We start from the raw sequence: 18,755 nt of genomic DNA, 5'->3' as shown, positions 1-18,755 counted from the left end.
GGTAAGGGATGAGGGAAGGAGGGGAGGAGGGGATGAGGAGATGAGGAAGGAGGGGAGGAGGAGAGGAGGGAATGATGGATGAGGGGATGACGGATGAGGGGAGGAAGCTTGAGGGGAGGAGGGGAGGAGGGATGAGGGATGAGGGCAGGAGGGGAGATTAGGAGAGGAAGTGATGAGGGGAGGAGGGGAGTAGGGAGTGGGGAGGGAGGGAGGAGAGAATGAGGGAGGAGGGGAGGAGAGAATGAGGGAGGGGGTATGAGAAGAGAAGGGAATGAGGGATAGGGAAAGGAGGGGAGGAGGGCAGGGAGGGATGAGGGATTGGGAGGAGGGGAGGAGGGAGTGGGGAGGGAGGGAGGGAGAGAGAATGAGGGAGGAGGGGAGGAGAGAATGAGGGAGGGAGATGAGAAGAGAGGGGATGAGGGATAGGGAAAGGAGGGGAGGAGGGCATGAGGGATGAGGGATTTGGGAGGAGGGGAGGAGGGAGTGGGGAGGGAGGGAGGAGAGAATGAGGGAGGAGGGGAGGAGAGAATGAGGGAGGGGGTATGAGAAGAGAAGGGAATGAGGGATAGGGAAAGGAGGGGAGGAGGGCATGAGGGATGAGGGATTTGGGAGGAGGGGAGGAGGGAGTGGGGAGGGAGGGAGGAGAGAATGAGGGAGGAGGGGAGGAGAGAATGAGGGAGGGAGTATGAGAAGAGAAGGGAATGAGGGATAGGGAAAGGAGGGGAGGAGGGCATGAGGGATGAGGGATTTGGGAGGAGGGGAGGAGGGAGTGGGGAGGGAGGGAGGAGAGAATGAGGGAGGAGGGGAGGAGAGAATGAGGGAGGGGGTATGAGAAGAGAAGGGAATGAGGGATAGGGAAAGGAGGGGAGGAGGGCATGAGGGATGAGGGATTTGGGAGGAGGGGAGGAGGGCAGGAGAGGATGAAGGGAGGAGAGAATGGGGGAGAAGGGGATGAGGAAATGAGGGGGTGAAGGGATGAGGGAGTGAGGGTGTGAGGGAGTGAAGGGAGGAAAACATGAAGGGAAAAGGGGTGGAGGTAATGAAGGGAGGCATGAATTAGGGGGTAAGGGGAGGAGAGGGTGAGGGAATTAGGGAATGCAGGGACGAGGGGGTAAGGGGAGGAGGGAGGGATCAGGGAAGGATGAGGGAATGAGGGAGGGAGGAGATGTGGAAATGAGGGGAGGAGCTAATAAGGGGATGAGGAGTTCAGGGGTGAGGGAAGAGAGGGTGAAATGAGGGGATGAGGGAGGGATGACAGGGTGAAATGAGGGGATGAGGGAGGGATGACAGGATGAAGGAGGGATAAGGAGATGAGAGGGGATGAGGGATGGATGAGGGAGAGATGAGGGGATGAGGGAAAATGAGGGAGGGATGAGGGGATAAGCAGGAATGAGGGAGGGATAAGGGGATGGGGAAGAATAAGGGATGAGGAATGGATGAGGGAGAGATGAGGGTATGAGGAAGGGATGAGGGAGGGATGAGGGGATGAGGGAGGGATGGGGGATGAGGGAGGGATGGGGGAGAGATGAGGGGATAAGGGGGAATGAGGGAGGGATGAGGGAATGAGGGAGGGATGAGGGGATGAGGGAGGGATGAGAGGGTGAATGAGCTTCCTAGCCAGGCTCTGACCCGCCTGGACAGACTTTTCCTGATTTTGCCTTTAATCCCACAGGATGTGGCTCACATGAGTGGCTGAGTCACACGTGAAAGATGAATTGACCGTGTGGGTGAATGTTGCAGCCCTACCAATGGCACAGCAGGGAAGGACAGAGGGGAGACTGAGGTCCAGGGTCTCAACAGGAGCTTGCCGCTGGACCTTCTCGACAAGGCTGGAGAAGGCTCAGGACATCAGAGCTGGACCGTTTCTCTGGAGAAACGAGCGCCCATGCTGCTGGGTGGCCAGGGTGGCCATGGGCCCTGCTGCTCCCTGGCTCCTTGTCACCATCTCAGGGAGACACCCTGGCTTTGAAGGCCCCTGTTGACTCCTGCTGCAGGCAGGTCAACCCCTGTGGCCCTGGGGCAGGCAGTCTACATGACCCTGGGTAAGATGTAAGAATACAAGGTAGGAGGTTGGAGCAAATCTCTCTACAAACAAGGAGTACATCACATACACCCGGTCTTCACCCCGCACTCTGTGTGTGCGCACATGCGTATGAGAGACACCCACAGCTTCCCAGTGCAGCCCCCTGAGCACAATGGTAATGACTGGGATAAGAAACACGTTTGCTCAGGAACCACGGAGTTTTACAGTGACAGCCAGCTAGGCAGCCGTGACACCAACAGTGCGACTCACATGTAGAAAGTGACAGGCGCCGGCCCTGCACCGAGCGCCTCCCCAGCATCCTCTCCTCTCCTCTCACAACGGTTCGGCACAGGGGCTATCACCATCCTCACTCTCAGGGATGGAAACAAGGCTCTACCAGAGCCCCTGCTTATCCACATCCACACATGGCTCCGCTGTAAGGCCCCAGGGTCCCCGCCCACTGCAGGTGTCTGGGATGAGACGCCCTGCACCACACCCACCATCTGCTGGTCCACAGCACTGCCCATCATGGTCTGGCAGACCAGGCCTGGCAGAACAGGGCCCCAGGAAGGACGCTCAAGTCTGATTCTCAGGACTCCGACACCACCCTCTCCTCCCCTCTTCACGCCCTGAGCTTGAAGTCTACGCAGGCCAAGTCCCAAGCCTGCTGCCCATGGAGTGTGGGCCGGCAAGCTCATTCTGGAATGGGGGAACAGCCACAAGAAGGCCCAATCCCTCACTCGGGTACAGGTACATGGGCCCCCAAAGCCCAGGGGCTGGCAAGGGAGGGAAAGTTCCTCTCCTCCCACAGTGCCATCGTTTGCCTGCGTTACAGGAGCCTTTCTGGAGGTGCTAACGTTTATTTATACCTGGGGGTGTCTGGGACCAGCCTGAGCACCCCCTCAAATGTGCAGAGGGTGTGGGACCTAAACACTGCACAGCTCAAACTTGAACAAAATACAGACAAACCCTGCCATGAGATGACACTGACGGGCCAGAAACCTCCCCGTGCCCAGAAAGCAGCTCCTAAATTAGAGCCCAAGCTGATGGGCTCCCCAAACCCAGATCTTTCTGAGCATGGGGAAACTCCCAGAGGCAGGCCAGCTGACTCCAGGACCAGCTAGCTAGATGCCGTCTCCTCCTCCTGCAAGCCCGCCAGACTCACTGCAGGGAGAGGGAGGCCCCTGCTCAGGCCCTGCAGGGCTGTGCTCCCTCCTCAGTGCAGCCACCATCACAGGTTCCCTTGACAGGGTCTCTGCTGCATCCAGGTCCCCAGGGAGAGCTGGTGCAGCAGCCTTTGGAAAAGATCTGTTCATGGAAAGAGGTGTGTGTGCACATGCTCAAGGGACCATGCCAATGGGGACTCTGGCCCGGCCACCCCTGGGCAGAATCTTCTCCTGGCCATGGTCCCTTAAGCCACAGTTGTCAATCATCTGTCCTGACCCATAGCAACATGAGCTGACAAGGATGTGGCCTCAGAAAGTGCTGGCCAAGCCCCACTGCCCTGGGGCTCTGTGCCAGGAGCAGCCTCACACCTCCCAACTACAGGGCTTAAAGGCCCAACACTGGTCTGAAAGGCCTTCTGCTGCTCAGTTCACTTCACAGACACCACCCCACAGGATAACTGCCGTGATGCTGGCCACAGTCATGCAGGGACACAGGAGCAGGCAGCCTTGACCTTCCATTTGGAACAGACTCGAGTTCTCACCAGTGTCTGGATTAGGGACTTGGAGGCCCTTCATCCCCAGGGTCTCGCCGACTCCCTGCCCCAGGCTGGCATGGGCAGGGGCCTCACTGCAGCCGGGGAAAAGGGAATCTGCTGGACAACCTGAGTCTGGGACTCTCTGGTCTCTTCATGAATTCACCACCCACCACTTCCACAAAAGGATGCTTGGTGGCCACAGCCAGAGGAGCGTGGCTGAAGCCGCTGTCCCTCCTCCTGGCCCAGCCAGGCGAGGGACTCACGAGAGGCTGTGGAATGTGCCGGAGTGTGAGGGTCTCCTGGGCTGGCTCCTGTCTGCCCTTCCCCATCCCCTGTGCTCACGGCTCTGCCTGCTAAGGCCCCTTGCAGGGAGAGGGGAGTGGGGCTGGTCCTCACAGGGTGGTGCAGCCAAGGGCAGCGGGCCAGCCAGCAGCGTGCGGGATGCCACGCCCATCCACAGGGCTAGGTGTGGTGCGGGGCGGGCAAGGCTGGGGCAGGAGGAGCAGGAGGCCAGCCAGTGTCTACTGGGGAGCAGGAAACTACAAAGCAGCCAGAACCAGGAGTTGGGGAAGAAGGGACTCAGCCAAGAGGACGGGGTAGGAAAGCAATAAAGAAATCAAACCAAGATTCCAAGAGAATAAAAAGAAAGAAGACGGGAGGAACAGGAGGACAGGTGAGCACGTGTGTGAGGAGTCCAGGAAGCTGGAAGTTAACTTCTCAGGGGTGTGGGGGGCGGTCAGGGGAGGAGCAGGGAGGAAAGAAGAGGCTGAAATGAAACCAAGGGACACAGATGATACCTAGGTATGTCCGAATCAAGAAACTGCCTGCAAAACACAAACAATCACACGGTTAGTGAGGGCCGGGCAGCGCAGCGGGAGCGGGGCAGGGGACAGGCAGAGGGAAGCGGCCTGTGGCCACAGGCCCACTCTGAGCCAGGGAGGCTGCAAAGCACGGGGCCTGGAGCAGGTGGGAGGCAAGGCCATGGCAAAGCGCATGGGCGGCCGAGGCCCCAGGCTGGAGCCAGAAGCCAGGGCTCCTGAGCCTCTGCATGTCGGGGAGAGAGGCCTTGGAGCAGCCCGGCCCCTCACGGGGCTGAGGACGCCAGCACCGTCCATGGCACAGGAAGGCCCACTGGCCTGGTCAGCCAAGCCACAGGATGGTGCCTGCCTGGGGGTGCCAGCAGAGGTCAGTTCCCGAGACTGCTCCAGGGCAAGGCTGGGGGAGGGAGCTGCCAGCACGGGCAGGAGCCAAGCGAGGGCCAAAGCCGCTTCGGGGAGGCCACGCCCACGCAACGCGCCTTCCTCCTTTCTCAGACCCAGGGCCATGACCCCAGCACAGGACTGCATCAACCCCAGAGGCACGGTGGGACCGGCCTCATGTCTCACAGCCCTCCGGGTGTGTGGCCAAAGCCCCTTCAGTGACAGGTTCTCGAGCCTCCAGGAACAAGGGCCTGAGGTCCAGCCGTGAGCTGCTCCCTCCTATGTCACCCATGGCAGCTGATCTGAGGAAGACCTCAGAAACTCAGCCCTCTGTGCAGGGACATAGCAGGTGGGGTTGGTGGGCTAGAGGCCCTGCCCACCCCACCCCAGGAGCTGCCTGGGCTGAGGGAGGGTCAGAGGTCAGGAAAATCAGGTAATGAGGTCATCTCCCAGGATCCAAAGCACGTCTCACATAGCAGACCTGCCCTTCTGGGCCCCACCCTGACTCCAATTCCTGGTCCCCCACAGCCCAGGGACAGCAGCCCATACCCTGCAGGCAGTGCCCGTGCTGGGGGCTCCAGGCCTTCTCCACGCCTCACCAGGGAGCGTTCTCATGGTGGCAGGAGAAGCAAGGCACGAGGAATCCCCCAAGCCCCGACCCATCCCACCTGGTCTGCCTCACCTCCCCCTCTCCCAGACGTGTTCCCCCCATCATGGCGTCACCTCCACATAGAACACCCCCAAATTGTCCACCCTCCTGTGGACATGAGTGCAGGGCAAGTTCCCTCTGGAAGGCCATAGGCAGGGCTGGGACCAGAGCTGCATCCGCCCTGCCCAGGTCTCTGTCCAACCCCCACCCCCTACTATTCAGCGCTGTGCCCACCCTGACTATCCAGCTGCCCCCTGCCTTGGCTGCCCCTGCAGTGCCCTCCTTACTGCAGTGCTAAGCCCCGATAGCCCACTTTCTGGGTGTTTCTGATGAAACCAAGCTCTGTCTGGACCCAAGTCAGAATAGGAGACGACGCCCCCCAGCACCCTCCTTCCTTATGACCTTGACTCTCCTTGCAGGGAGGCCCTCAAAGATGTTTTCCTACAAACACAGCCATGGAGACACCCGCGGCTCCAGCTCTGAGGCTCCCCTCTGGGTTTGTGCGTCATGAGCCAGGTTGAGCCCCCAGGGATCAGCCAGGACTGGACACCAGAGCCCCCGCCCCACTTTCCCCAAGCACCTGGAAGGCAGCATCTGGGACGCAGTGGAGCCTGAGGGACATCTCCACCCACCAGGGCTGTGCCTGGTAGTGCTGAGCCACCTGCCCAGGCCAACCGCAGGGGCTGCCTCCCTCTCCCATCCCCTAACCCCAGCAGACATCCCAGAGCGCCGAACCCCCAGCCCAAATGATGTCGGACTGGGACTGCCCAGACTGTGGGGTCTTGGCCATGCAAGGGAGTGTAGAAAGGAGCAGCCTGGTGGTGAGGGGCCTGTGCCAAGCAGTGTCTGTGGGCGCCCCACCCCAGCTGCTCGACCCCTAGCCCCAGGATGCCTGCCAGAGGCCACTGACTTGCCCACAGCAGCATGGTCCTTGGATATACAGCCACTCGTCCCCACACCACCCAACAACAAAACTCCCGAGGACAGCACTCAGCTCATCCTCCAGCCCCTGAGCTGGCCCCTCTGCTTGGTGATGAACAAATGGGCATGGGGATGATGCCTGAACCAGCGACGGGGTGCACAAACGAGGAGTCGGGGGCGCAGAGGCCACCAGCCCCTCACGGCATAGCTCCTGCAGGTGCCAGGAGGGAGGGACAGGAGAGCGTGGAGCAGGTCACGTTGTGTGGCTAGACCCTGTGCCAGGTTGGCCAAGGGCCTGGCAGGCTGGGAACATGCCCTGGGCCCTGTCTCCAGGGAGTCTCCAACTCACCGGTCATCTTGGGCTGGGTGAATGTATCCGGAAGAGAGGATATTGAGAGACAAGATGTTGGGGTCGATCAGGGACTCGTCAGTCTCTGGAGTGTTTCGGATACGGCCTGCAGAAAAGGCAACGGGCCACGGGTCACTTCCCAGGGGCAGGTGGGACCCTGGGCCCTGCTGGCTGCCTCAGGTGAGGGTGCTATCAGCAAGCCAGCTCCCCACACGGTCACTAAAGCATTGGTCAAAGGCGGTGCCAGGGGGAACAGGGAGGCCCTGCAGGGTCCTCGGTGACCCAGGGGCCATGTGCAGTTACTGCTCCACGGTCTTTCTTGTCTGTCTCTCGGCCACAGTGAACACCCCGTACACACATTGACAAATGCAGGTGCTTAGCCTGGAAACCATAGGCCTTCCCAACTGCTAGAAAAGGAAGGCTAAGCAAGACACAGAGGAGGAATGTTCCTGCTTCTTCTTACACCTAAAAATAATGATAATAACAAGGAAAGGGAGGGAGGGAGGGAGGCAGGGAAAGGAGAGCAGAGGAAGGGAGGGATGGGAGGGGAGAGGAGAGGACACTATCTGTGCCATGTAACCTCTTCTTACAAGGGGCATTTCCAGGAGAGCCCGCTAAGATGCATGCACTGGGGGTGTCTGTCTGTCTCTGTGAAAGACACCAGAACTGTTTTCAGGCAGGAAAACTGCCTAGTGGCTTCACCTAGTAATTTCTTGGCCAGACAGTGACAGTTCTGCTCATTCAAAGGAGTAAACAAACATGTGTACATTTTCTTTGTTGCATCAGGAAGGAACGACAGGCTTCCCTCTCCTCCACCACGCATAGACAAGACAAAAGCCAGGACATGCTAGGATTTTGTGTTGACAGGTGCACACTGGGCCTGCCCCAGCCCATTGCTGGAACTCCGACCCACGACCTTGCAGCACTTAGGTCCTGGGAGGAGGCAGGTGGATCCCAGCAAAGTGCCCTTCCCTATGCCAGGGCCCTCTGGGTCCATGCTGGGGCAGCACCCATGGCAGGGAAGCAGCTCAGCTGCAGGGATTGCTGCCCGGACAGAGCCACTCCCAGCCCTCGGGGCCTGCACTTGAGCAGTGTTCAGACTGCTCTGAGTCTGACCAAGTACCTGGCCCACAAAACTGACACCCATGAGCCTGTTGGTCTGGGCAGAGTGCCAGGGGTTGGGCTGCGGTCCTGAGCTTCTGTTGTCCGCACCTCGATTCCCTCCCCTGCCTCCAAGGGTGCACCCACTCACTGCTCATGGACACCTGGGGTCTCTCCTTGACTTTCACCCCTTTCACTGACCCCGTGCCCACAGTCTTGTCCAACTCACAGGGCTGGAAAGTCCCATGGCCCTCTTGGGAGGGATGCTGAGCTCGGAGAAGGCTGTGAACAGTGAGATCAGGTCCCAGGTGAGGAGCAGGAGAGACGCTAGGTGCTCCCCAGAAAGTGACTTGGCCGCTCTTTGCCCTGAGTCCAATCACAGGGCTGCTCAGTCATGAAGCCCAGAGAGGCTGAGCCCAAACCCCTTAGCCTGAAGGGGGGCACTGGGGTTCATACCATGTCTCCCCAAATCCCCTTAAATAGCATCCCTGATCCTCCCACCCCACATAAACAGACACTCCTGTTGGCCTTTTTAGAAAGGAGGTGGGGAGAAGTATGTGGGATCTGAGCAGGCAGGGTCTGAGGGGTGACAGACCGAGGCCCAGAGGATGCGTCCTTTCAACCATGCAGATCCAGCTTCCCCACTTCCTGCTCTCCTGTCTGCCGTGAGGGAAGTGAGACCAGGACTCAGAATATGGCGGAGTGGTACCCCAGGGATCGTTCCTCAACTACCATGGGGCCAGGTCCATAGGCTGTGTATTTGCTAACATTCTGCCTGTAAATCAATTCACTCTTTTTAGGCTTGCCCTAAACAACCTCTGAAAGGAGGGTTTGGGTGCTTGTTCCATGACTTTCTCATTCATGTGAAATTAGACACAAAACTTGTAAAACATAAGCATGTATCCTGGTGTGCCTGGAACCTCCTGTCTACAGTCCTGCATTGGGACACAGGGTGACGGGTCCAGCCCCAGGGAAGTCACCTTGAGCGGTCACCCAGCCCAGCCATGGCAATGCCTGGGGCAAGGCAGGGCTGGGCTGGCCTCACGCTAGTGACATACTGAGTGGATGACTGTCTGCCTCCTTGAATGAAAATTGAGAAGACAAATTCTTTCCACCTTAGCAAAGGAAACATTTGGTGGACCCGAGTTCAAAACATGAGGTCATGGAAGAAAAGAGTATAAGATCCTTGGTGATGGTTATGGGCAGAATTGTGACCCCGAAAAATATACGTGGAAGTCCTACCCTCCAGGACCTCCAAATGGGACCTGATTTGGAAGTAGGGCTTTGCAGAGGTGATCAAGCTGAGTAAAGATGCAGTCAACCCTGGAGCAGGATGAGCCTCTAATCCAACCTGCCAGATGTCCTTAGGAGAAAGGGCTACAGCAAGACACAGGACAGGAGAAGCCTGTGAAAATGCAGTGATGCATCTGCAGGCCAGGGTCGCCCAAGATTCTGGCCACCACCAGGAGCTGGAAGAGGCAGGGAAGGATTTTCCCCAACAGGTTTCAGAGAGAGAGTCTCTTGCCGGAACCTTGATTTTGGACTTCGGGCCTCCAGAAGTGTGAGATGATACATGTCTGCTGTTTGAAGCTACCTGGTTTGTGGCATTTTGTCATGGCAGCCCCAGAAGTCCAATACACTGATTAAACAGAAATTTACAGATCACCACCCAGGTCCAAGGCTCTCCTTTTCAGGCGAGGAAGTGACCCACAGAGAGGTTATGTGACTTGGCCAGGGTCACACAGCAACAAACGCAGAGGTGTGATTAGAACCCAGGCATCCAGCTCAGGGTCTGTACTCTTCCCACCAGCTTGGCCCCACCCCCCAAGGCAGCCCCCACACTGTGCTCACCCACGACCAGCTCGCGCACTTCCTTCCAGCGGATATGGCTGCCTGTCTCGTGCAGCAGTGTCACTGTTATCCGTCGCTGGATGCCCTGCCGGTGCCAGGTGAGAGGATATGGTCAGACAGCTCAGGGGGCCACTGGGGGTCGGGGAGGGGGACACAGGCAGGGTAGGGGCAGGGAGGGGCTCACACCTGGTGGAGGAGGAAGGTCCCCATGCATGGCATGCCCCCACGGTGGTCCACCACGGCTGGGATGTAACTGGAAGAGAGAGACACAGGTGAGGAGCGGCCAGCCCCTCCTCCCTGCCCTCCCTGCAGCACAGGACACAGTGGACGGGAGCAGAAACAGGGAAAAATCAGCAGCTCCCTCTGGTGAAGATCAGGCGGCCTGATCCATGGAGACCAGGGTCAGCTGAGCACAGAAACCCACCAGGCCTCCTCGGCTATTGCCTCCCAGCCCTGCCCACTGGACTGTCAGGGTGTCCAACAGGGAGACACAGTATGGCACGGCCTGATCCCTCTGGGCTGGATCTTTGTAAGTTCCCAAGGGTCCTCTGCTTCCCCTGGTGCCCTGCAGATCCGCAACCCAAGACCAGAGGATCCAGAGGAAATCCTAGCAGATGGGCTCATCTGCTCCAACCTCTAAGGCTCCTGTCCCACTCTGGGCAAGGACCTGAGTCTCCACCAGGCCCCACCCTGAGCTGCCAGCCACAGCCCAGCTCCCAGCTGCCCCCAGGGCACTAGGCAGATCCCCATTGGCCTCAACACTGGGGCCCAGGAACCTGCCTACCCAGGGCCTCAAGGCTCCCCTCCCACCTCCTTCAGGTCTTTGCTCAAAAGTCCCTTGATCACTTTGTGAGTGTCTTCTGCCGCCCCGTCCCTGACCCATACCCTGGTGTGCTGTCCTAGTGCTCAGGACCACGGGGCCACCAATTCAGGTGCTTATCTGTCCAGTACCTCCCTGCCCCCCATGCCAGTTCCTCCAGGACAGTGGGGAGCTTTGTCTGCTTTTACTCCCCAGGACCAAGATGAGGCTGGGCCCACAAGAGGTCTGCAGTGAACACCTGCTGGAAGGACGACTCTGGATGCTGGCAACCCTCAGGCAGCTCAGGTCCTCGTCCCTCTCTGCCCCATCCCCCCCCACTCACACCCTGGGGGTCCCAGCACCGGCACTCACTCGCCATTGGCCTCCAGCTCACAGATCTCGAAGTAGACCAGCAGGTCGTACTTGCAGTGGCAGGGCCCCGGACAGGGCCGCGTCAGCGTGCTGAGCTTGGTGGCGGGTACTGTAGGGACAGGAAGGCAGCATGCGTGGATGGGAGACCTGACCCATCATGTGCCAAGGGCACACTCAAGGAGGAGATGCCAGGGCCAAGGGGGCTCAGAGGCAGTGAGGGCACCTCCCCCTCCTCAAGGGAAACAACCAGCCAACCCCAGCCATTCCCAAGATACACGGGGTCCTGGGCACTCTGTGACCTCAGCACATCACACAGATGCTCATGTTCCCTGTGCCCCACAGCTAGGAAAGGCACATGGCCATGCACACTGGGCACAGCTCATGAGGAGGACAGTGGTCAATACCCCAAGAACCAACAGTGCAGCCGCAGATACACTTGTTCAAAAGCCCCACAACCCTCACGGGGCCCCTCTGCCATGCTGCCAGGCCCATCGCCTACACCACAGCTTGGCTACAGCCTACTGTACCAGTCCAAGCACATCTCACCAGCACCCAGGCCTGGCCCAAGAGGCCCTGTCCCTCAGCTCCCACTGGCCCTCCACTTGTGTCCAGCTCCTGACAAACAGCCTCTGTCCTCACATCCTTCACCCACCTCTGTCCACCACTCCCTTCTCTGAGACCCATCACACAGGTCCTCCTCTAGCAAGTCCCTGCTGAGCCTCCTCCGCCTCCCCTACAAATATGGATCTACAGGTCTTTCTTGCAGGCTGTGGGGAAGACTGAGTCTCAGGGAACCCATACCGTGGGCCATAAAACCTGTACAGACCAGGGACTGGCTCCGCAGCAGCTGGAGGGTGTCCTCCCACAGTGTCCTCAGCCTGCAAACCTTCATCTTACAGGGGTTCAAAGGACAGGGTCCTTGCAAGACAGGCACAAGAGGCTGACACCTGGTCACCATGTGCACAGACCCCGTGCCTCCACCCACCAGCTGCAGAGGCAGCTTCTCACACAGGCCCCTACCCTCTGGGGCCACACTCCCTCCTTCAGGAGGGCTTCTGGGCTGTGAGGGCCTCAGTCTGGCTGCCTTTAGCTCTCCCCCAACCATGTCCTCGGGTTTTGGTCTTGCAGGGAATAAACTCCACTCTTTTAACTAAAAGCCAGTGAATCTCAAGTGCTATTCCACGACCCACCTGTTCTCACAGGCTCCAGGCTCTGGGCAAAAGCTCTGACAAATACTCCTCCCTGACTGACCCCACACTCTCACTCCCACCTCCAGCCTTGGACCCCCATGAAGGAGCTTTCTAGATTGCCCTTCACCCCCAAATCTCTACCTCTCTGTGTTCAGCTGAGATGCCTGAAGTCCCGTCAAAGTCCCCAACCCCTTGCTGTCTTCCTTCCTCGGCTCCCCACACCTCTGCCACCAGCTCCAGGTTACTTTCTGGGCACAGGGCAGACCCTTGCTCCATGGGGACCCCATGAGGCCTGACAGGCTCAGGGTGGCCCCAGAGTGCCTGGGAGGGCACAGCCCCGTCACAGAGGACAGCATCCACTGCGGGGGCCCAGCCCACTACAGCACCCACAGTGTGGGGAGCCCATTGCCCTGAGATGGCTCCGGAGACCCTTCCTACCTGGTTTGGACAGTGGCATGACCCGAGGGAAGTGGCGGCGCGAGGGCCTCAGGGGGCTGTGGAGAAAGAAACACCAGTGTGAGGTTTTTGTGGGACCCTGGGTGGGAGGGGTCAGAAGGAGACAGAGGGCTACTGGCCCCAGGTGCCCATCCCTGCCCCCTCCCGCCCTCTTCTCCAAGACCATTCACCAGCTTGGGTGGGAGGAAGAGGAGAGACCCTTGGGACCCCAGATTCCACCCCAGAGGCCACAGGAAACCAGGGCAAGGTTCAAGCTCTGGCTTCCAGTCCAGAGTCCCTCAGGCACTCCCAAGGACAGAGAAGCAGCCCCAAAATAAAGCCTTCATTGTCCTTCTCTTTCCCTGACACCCTGGAGGGCCCCTGAACTCCCAGTCCTGCCTGACAGCTGAGGGGAGTTGGAGGTGGGAAGACAAGCGCCCACCCGAGGCCTCTCTGCTGTTCTCTCTGCACTCGAGGTGCCCAGGAGGGGCCGGCTTGGCCCAGAGTAGACACTCCCATCCACCTTCAAAGGTCTGGGTGAGATGGCCTGAGTGGAAGTCCTGACTTCGCGTCCCAGCCCCACAAGTCTCTCTGAGCCCCCATTTTCCAGGCCTCAGGAGGCTGCATGGACTCAGGGAGCTAGACCGGGCTTCCTCAGGGTGTGGCACAGCTGGGCCCCTTTCCTGGGGTCCTTGGTCAGCAGCAGAAGTCGTCTCCCCGGGGCCACCCCAGCATCCTACAGCTGCCAGCCCCTGCACACTGCCCAGGCCAGCAGGAGGTCAAGCAATGCTCACAAGGAACCCTCTGCAGTCCTGAAGGAGAGAAGCTGCGAGCAGGCCCAGAGCTCTTAATCGCTCTCTGAGTCCTGCCAGCCCTGGGCAAAAGGCCTCCTGGATTGGCAGGGGAGGTGGGTTTCAGGGGGTGCATAGGCTCTGCAGCTTCAAGACAGCTGGATGAAAAGATCCGGGCAGAGGCTTTGAGGACAGCAACCCCGAATCCCCGACCCAGGGCGCTGACCTCAGCACGTCCTTGCAGAGGGGCGGGAACGGGTGCTGCTGGTAGTGGCCGAAAACCTCGAACACAATGGGCTGGCTCTTGATGTACTCAATGAAGGACTTGGTCACCTCCACTGCGATCTGGTGGGCAGGCAGGTGGGAGGACAGGAGGGCACGGCCAGGCCACATTCAAGAGGGAAGGAGAGTCACATCAGTGAGCTAAGTGCATCAGGCCCAGACCTGGGACCCCCAGCTGGGCCCACCTCTGCCCAGGGGCAGCAGCCTCCTCTAGGCCCTTCAGCCCAGCCCCTCCTCCCACCACATGCCCCAGACGGACCCGGAGTGTGTCCCTCGGCCTCTCTCCCCAGGATGAATGGGGGCCGGGTGGTCAGCTGCCCTTTCAGAACACAGAGCTGGGAAATTTGACAGAGGGCAGTGCTGGTCTCTGCAGGGCGCCCCTTCTTGGGCCCTGCCCCACTCAGCAAGAGTTACGGGTTGGACTGTGTCCCCCTCACCAAATTCATATGTTGAAGTCCTAACCCCAGGACTTCAGAATGAGAGTGTATCCTGAGATAGGGCCTTTACAGAGATAACGGAGTTAAAGAGAGGTCATCAGAGTAGTTCCCAATCCAGCATGGCTGCTGTCCCTATGAAAAGGGAAAGTTTGGGCCTAGACACACGCAGAGGGCGAGGGCCACGCAGACAGACACAAGGAAGAGGTAGCTGTTCCATAAGCCAAGGATAGAGGCCTAAGAAGGAGGCGACTCTGCCCACACCCTCATCCTGAGCTTCCAGCCTCCAGAGCCGTGGGAGGCCACATTTCTGTTGTTTTAGATGCCCCCATCTATGGTGCTTTGTGACAGAAGTCCCAGCCAACTAACCCACTGAGTCTCCAGGTTATCAGCCCTGCCAAATCTATACCCGTGGCCTGGCACTGAAAGCCTGGCTCCCTGGTAGCTTTCCTTATCACCGTTAGGCACCTCTTTCCCCTGCTGCCCCAGGAGACCAGTTCTCCTGCCTCCAGGAGGAGCTGCTCTACCCTAAAGGCCCTTCCTCTCCATTAACCTAGCAGCCCAGCTGCCATCACTCTCCTGCCTGGAGTTTTCCAGACCTCTCAGGACATTGCCGGCACCCTGCAGCCCCTGTGACCCTGCCTCCTTCCCATTCCCAATACTCAAGCCAGGGCTGCCCTCGCTGAGCACCCGCAGCCCTCAGTACAAACCCCAGGCCCCACTGCACTGCACCTGCATCCGGCTCCCCGTCGGCTCTACGCTCACCATGGGCAGCTCTCAGGGGCTCTGAGCAGCCCCCATCCCCCAGTTGTAAACCCATCAAGGGTCTCCCACTGCCCAGAAATCACTCCTACACCCTGCCTGGCACTGGAGTTCCTGGTGCTCAGGGCAGCCCTGGCCCACAACTGGTGTTCAGAAGAGGGAGAATGAGCCATGCTCAGAGAGGCCCTGGGAGGGCTGGTCAGTGGCAGGGATGGGGAGAAGCCCCCAGGGACGTACGTTCTGGACATGGTAGAAGCCGAGTGGGGGGCCTCTGCCTGTGTTCTTCAGGGGCTCCGTGGAGAAGGCCTCATCGTGGCGGTGGATGAAGCTGCAAAGCAGAAGAAGTGCTTTGGTATGGGGTGGGGGACTTGGGACGAGACCTTCCCAGGTGGAATCGCCTCCCATGAGGGCGCTGGGGCATTCAGGGTGCTGGGGCTGGGCTGACACGGCACCAACATGGCCTGCACCCTGCTCAGCGCCCAGGCAGGGGAGCCTTGGACACAGAGTCCCTGTGCGGCATGGGGACACCAAGGCAGCAGGGGCTCACTTGAACTGGCAGAAGATGTCAGCATATTCGGCAGAGATGCTGGACGCCTGCAGGACTGTCACACGGAAGGTGAAGGTACTGCCCAGGCGGAGGTGGTCCAGGGCAGTGTCCAGGGGCCCGTCCAGGGCGGCTTTCTCGGAGCTGTCTAGGTGGAGGCCTTCTGGGGGCACCGCTGCTGGGAGTCAAGGAGAGTCATGGACCTCCAGACCATATCGTCTTCCAGCCACAGCCCCGGGCCGGGCTCAGGAACCAGGTCTCAGCGTGCCCCACACCCTGGGAAGCTGGGTTGGGGAACCCACCTGAACAGGTGTTGTTGTTGACTTCGTCGGCTGAGGGCCCCACATCTGCGCCCTGGCCCTGGCCCTCCACGATGCGAAGCTCTTCCTGGGAGGTTCCCGAGCGGGACATCCCCACCACGGGGCAAGACTCGGACTGGAACTGATCAGAGGGGGACCAGAGTCAGAGAGAACCAGGAGCCGGCTGGGGAGGGGCACCGCAGACCCTGTCACAGGCTCACCGGAGGGCTGTGCCACCCAGAGCCTGGGCTGGGGCCTCCATGAACCCACACACTAGACCTGCCCCTGCCTTGTGGGGGGGCACCCACCTCCCCAGGCTTCAGTTTCCCCTGCTGTGGACGTGTGTTTTTGGATTCTATAGCCTATGGCTATGTGAGGTCTGAGCTGTCCTGGAAACAACTCACCACCCGCCTCTCTACTCTGGTCTTCAGTTCAGCCAGACCCCCGCCTGCCAGGGTCCCTCGCCCAGCAGGTTAGCTCTCTCCCCTCCCCTTCCTGGGCATCCCCAACACCGACAGCCCCTCTAAGAGAAAAGGTGTTGGGCAGACAGACCACCTCGCTCACGGAGTAGGTCACCCAGGTTCCGGGTGACGGCATGGCCAGGTGGGCACAGGTGAGAAGCGAGTCTAAGAAGCTGGGGGCAGGAGCCACCTGAGCATGGCCTGGGGTGCACTCTGGGGACTTCCTCCACCACTCTCTCTCTCAAGAGCGGAAGAGGAGACTGAGTGGTCCAGGTGCCACTGGACACAGCGCCAGCCCTTCACATGAGGACCGCAGGTAGGCAGCCTCAGGGGGCCCCTCATTCTCACTGGGTGGCAGGCAGGGAGCAGGCGAAGGGGGCAGTGGGAACGTGCTGTCCTGTGGGGACCCAGAGGAGAGCCGCCCCAGAGAAGGGAGACAGGGTAGGGATGGCTGCACCTCAGTGTCTGTTCTGGAGGCTAGTGTTGTCCACCTGCTCTGCGCCCCGGCTTGGACCCTGGAGCGGTCTTGGTAGGAGATGGGCGGATCCAGGGGTCAGGGCCAACCCGGGAAAGGGGGCATGGCGTGCTTAGAGACAGGGCAGGCTCAGTGCTCTGGACCAGACGGAAGAACCCCAAGAGACTTAAGGCCCGTGGGATGAGACAGGGGCGCTAGAGGAGCGAAGTGCACAGGACTCCAGTGAGCGCCAGGCACCTCCAGGTCTGAGACTTGGGAGGGAGCTTGGTACCTTTTCAAAATGCTGGTCGTCAAAGGAGATTTTAGCAGTTCCCGACTGGCGGACGCCAGAGCCGTAATCGGGGGCCTCTTCATCAGCTGCAGGAGAAAGGGAGCAAATGGTTGGAGCCCAGCTTGTCCCCTGAGGTGGCTGTGGGCAGAGCAAGGCTGGGCCACCCCGCAGTCAAAGTGAGGGCACAGGAACAAGAGTGGGCAGCAGGCCCCTGACCGAAGCTGCCACCTGTGGCTCAGTGACAACCAGGGCACGTCCTGGCACACCGACCACCCGCCTGTACTGCCCAGGGGTCCCAAAGCAGCCATGGCCTCATCACAGCCCACTTTGATAGGGGTCACAAAGTCTCTATTTTCAAAACCAAATCTTGCCCTCATTCCCAGCTGCTCAAGCAGAACCCGATAGCCCCTCCCCATCCCCATGTGCAGAGACCACCCTGCCGGCCCTGCTGGTTCCACCTCCAGAATCACGACGTGCCTTTGCCACCATCTGGGTGAAGCTACCACCTAACACCTGTCTAGACATTTCAGGGCCACCAACCGCCCCTCCACGCAACCCCCCAGGCCTGCCAGTGTATGCGCCCACACTCCCCAGCCTTCAAAGCTCTCAGTGGACCCTCTGCCTGAAGCCCTGGGCTCTGTCCTGCCATGGTCTGTGACAGCCAGCGCCTGCTCATGGAGGAGTCAGTGCTGAGGGAACAGCAAACGACCTCGCCCAGGTCACAGGCAGGGCTGGTGAGACTTCTGAGGCCACCAACGCAAGGGCCGCGGCCTTTTCTAAGTCCCTTCTCCACCACCACAGCCATCAGACAGGGAAACAATTAGGCGTCCCCCAACATAAAATGATCCAGTTGTAGGACGGCCGGCAGGAGGCCTGGTGACCCAGCCCAGGATAGGAGCACTTCCCAGGCACTGTCCCAGCCTGGTTTCCCAGTATATGACCTGGGAGAGCAGGGGCTGTGGACCTGGGCACACAGACCTGGGCTCAGAGCTGCCGTACACCTTCCTAACTGGCGACCCTCATCTGAGAGGTGGGGGTACCTCTCAATCCCACAGGGTACAGGACAGAGGTAGAGCTTTGCACTGAGATTGAACTCGGGGCCTGGGAAATGGGCAACCTCCACGTGGACCCCAGAGGCCCCCTCTGACCAGGGCAGACCAGGACGGCAGTTGCCCTCACAAGGACACGGGCCGGCCCCACAGCCTCTGGTGCAGCCCCACTCTCAGGGGGTGGCTGTCAGGATGGGGGCCAGTGGGAGGAAGTGATCAGCATGGCTCTGCTCAGCCATCCTGACCACTTGGTGGGAGCTGCTGGCACAAGGCAGGATCGGGAGGACCTGGTGAGGTGGGGGTGGCCCCTCCTGGAAGGGAGAGGGAGGTAATAGGTGTTCCCAGCTTTCCTGAGCATTGCAGCTCCAGTAAACACCCCACCTTGCAGCAGGGCTGGGGCCCTTCCCTGGTGCTCACCCTCACTCCCCAGCTGGGCCCCCAGCTTCTCAGCACGGTGGTATCACAGTGACTGGATGACAAACAAAGACATGGCCAGTGGGAGGTGCTGTAAACAACATTTAAAAATCATGGGCTAGGCTGGACATGGTGGCTGGCCGGGCGTGGTGGCTCATGCCTGAAATTCCAGCCCTTTGGGAGGCCAAGATGGGCAGATCACTTGAGGTCAGGAGTTCGAGAGCAGCCTGGCCAACATGGTGAAATTCCGTCTCTACTAAAAATACAAAAATTAGCTGGGCGTGGTGGTATGCGCCTGTAGTCCTAGCTACTCTACTCAACAGGCTGAGGCAGGAGAATCTCTTGAACTGGGAGGCAGAGGTTGCACAGTGAGCCGAGATCG

The 18,755-nt window shown here is 59.7% G+C and overlaps 1 protein-coding gene across 5 annotated transcripts in view; it reads right to left on the bottom strand.

Moving 5' to 3' along the window:
- KIF1A (kinesin family member 1A) overlaps nucleotides 1-18,755 on the bottom strand; it is a 113,008-nt gene that overhangs the window by 18,605 nt on the left and 75,648 nt on the right. For 4 of the 5 annotated variants that reach the window (XM_010377021.2, XM_030916630.1, XM_030916627.1 and 1 more), the window contains 10 exons: nucleotides 16,911-16,996; nucleotides 15,707-15,845; nucleotides 15,408-15,579; nucleotides 15,098-15,188; nucleotides 13,609-13,727; nucleotides 12,595-12,650; nucleotides 10,967-11,075; nucleotides 9,982-10,048; nucleotides 9,796-9,880; nucleotides 6,844-6,949 (listed from right to left, as the gene is read on the bottom strand). In XM_010377021.2, coding sequence (XP_010375323.1) covers nucleotides 6,844-6,949; nucleotides 9,796-9,880; nucleotides 9,982-10,048; nucleotides 10,967-11,075; nucleotides 12,595-12,650; nucleotides 13,609-13,727; nucleotides 15,098-15,188; nucleotides 15,408-15,579; nucleotides 15,707-15,845; nucleotides 16,911-16,996 — 1,030 coding nt within the window. Of the gene's footprint in view, nucleotides 1-4,522; nucleotides 4,550-6,843; nucleotides 6,950-9,795; nucleotides 9,881-9,981; nucleotides 10,049-10,966; nucleotides 11,076-12,594; nucleotides 12,651-13,608; nucleotides 13,728-15,097; nucleotides 15,189-15,407; nucleotides 15,580-15,706; nucleotides 15,846-16,910; nucleotides 16,997-18,755 lie in introns of all 5 variants that reach the window. The other variant, XM_030916628.1, reaches the window with a different exon arrangement.

This window comes from Rhinopithecus roxellana, chromosome 14 (genome assembly GCF_007565055.1).
Source record: "Rhinopithecus roxellana isolate Shanxi Qingling chromosome 14, ASM756505v1, whole genome shotgun sequence".
In the NCBI taxonomy this organism is placed as follows: domain Eukaryota; kingdom Metazoa; phylum Chordata; class Mammalia; order Primates; family Cercopithecidae; genus Rhinopithecus; species Rhinopithecus roxellana.
Note: the sequence above shows the minus strand (reverse complement) of the source record. Positions and strands in the feature narration are given on the sequence as shown.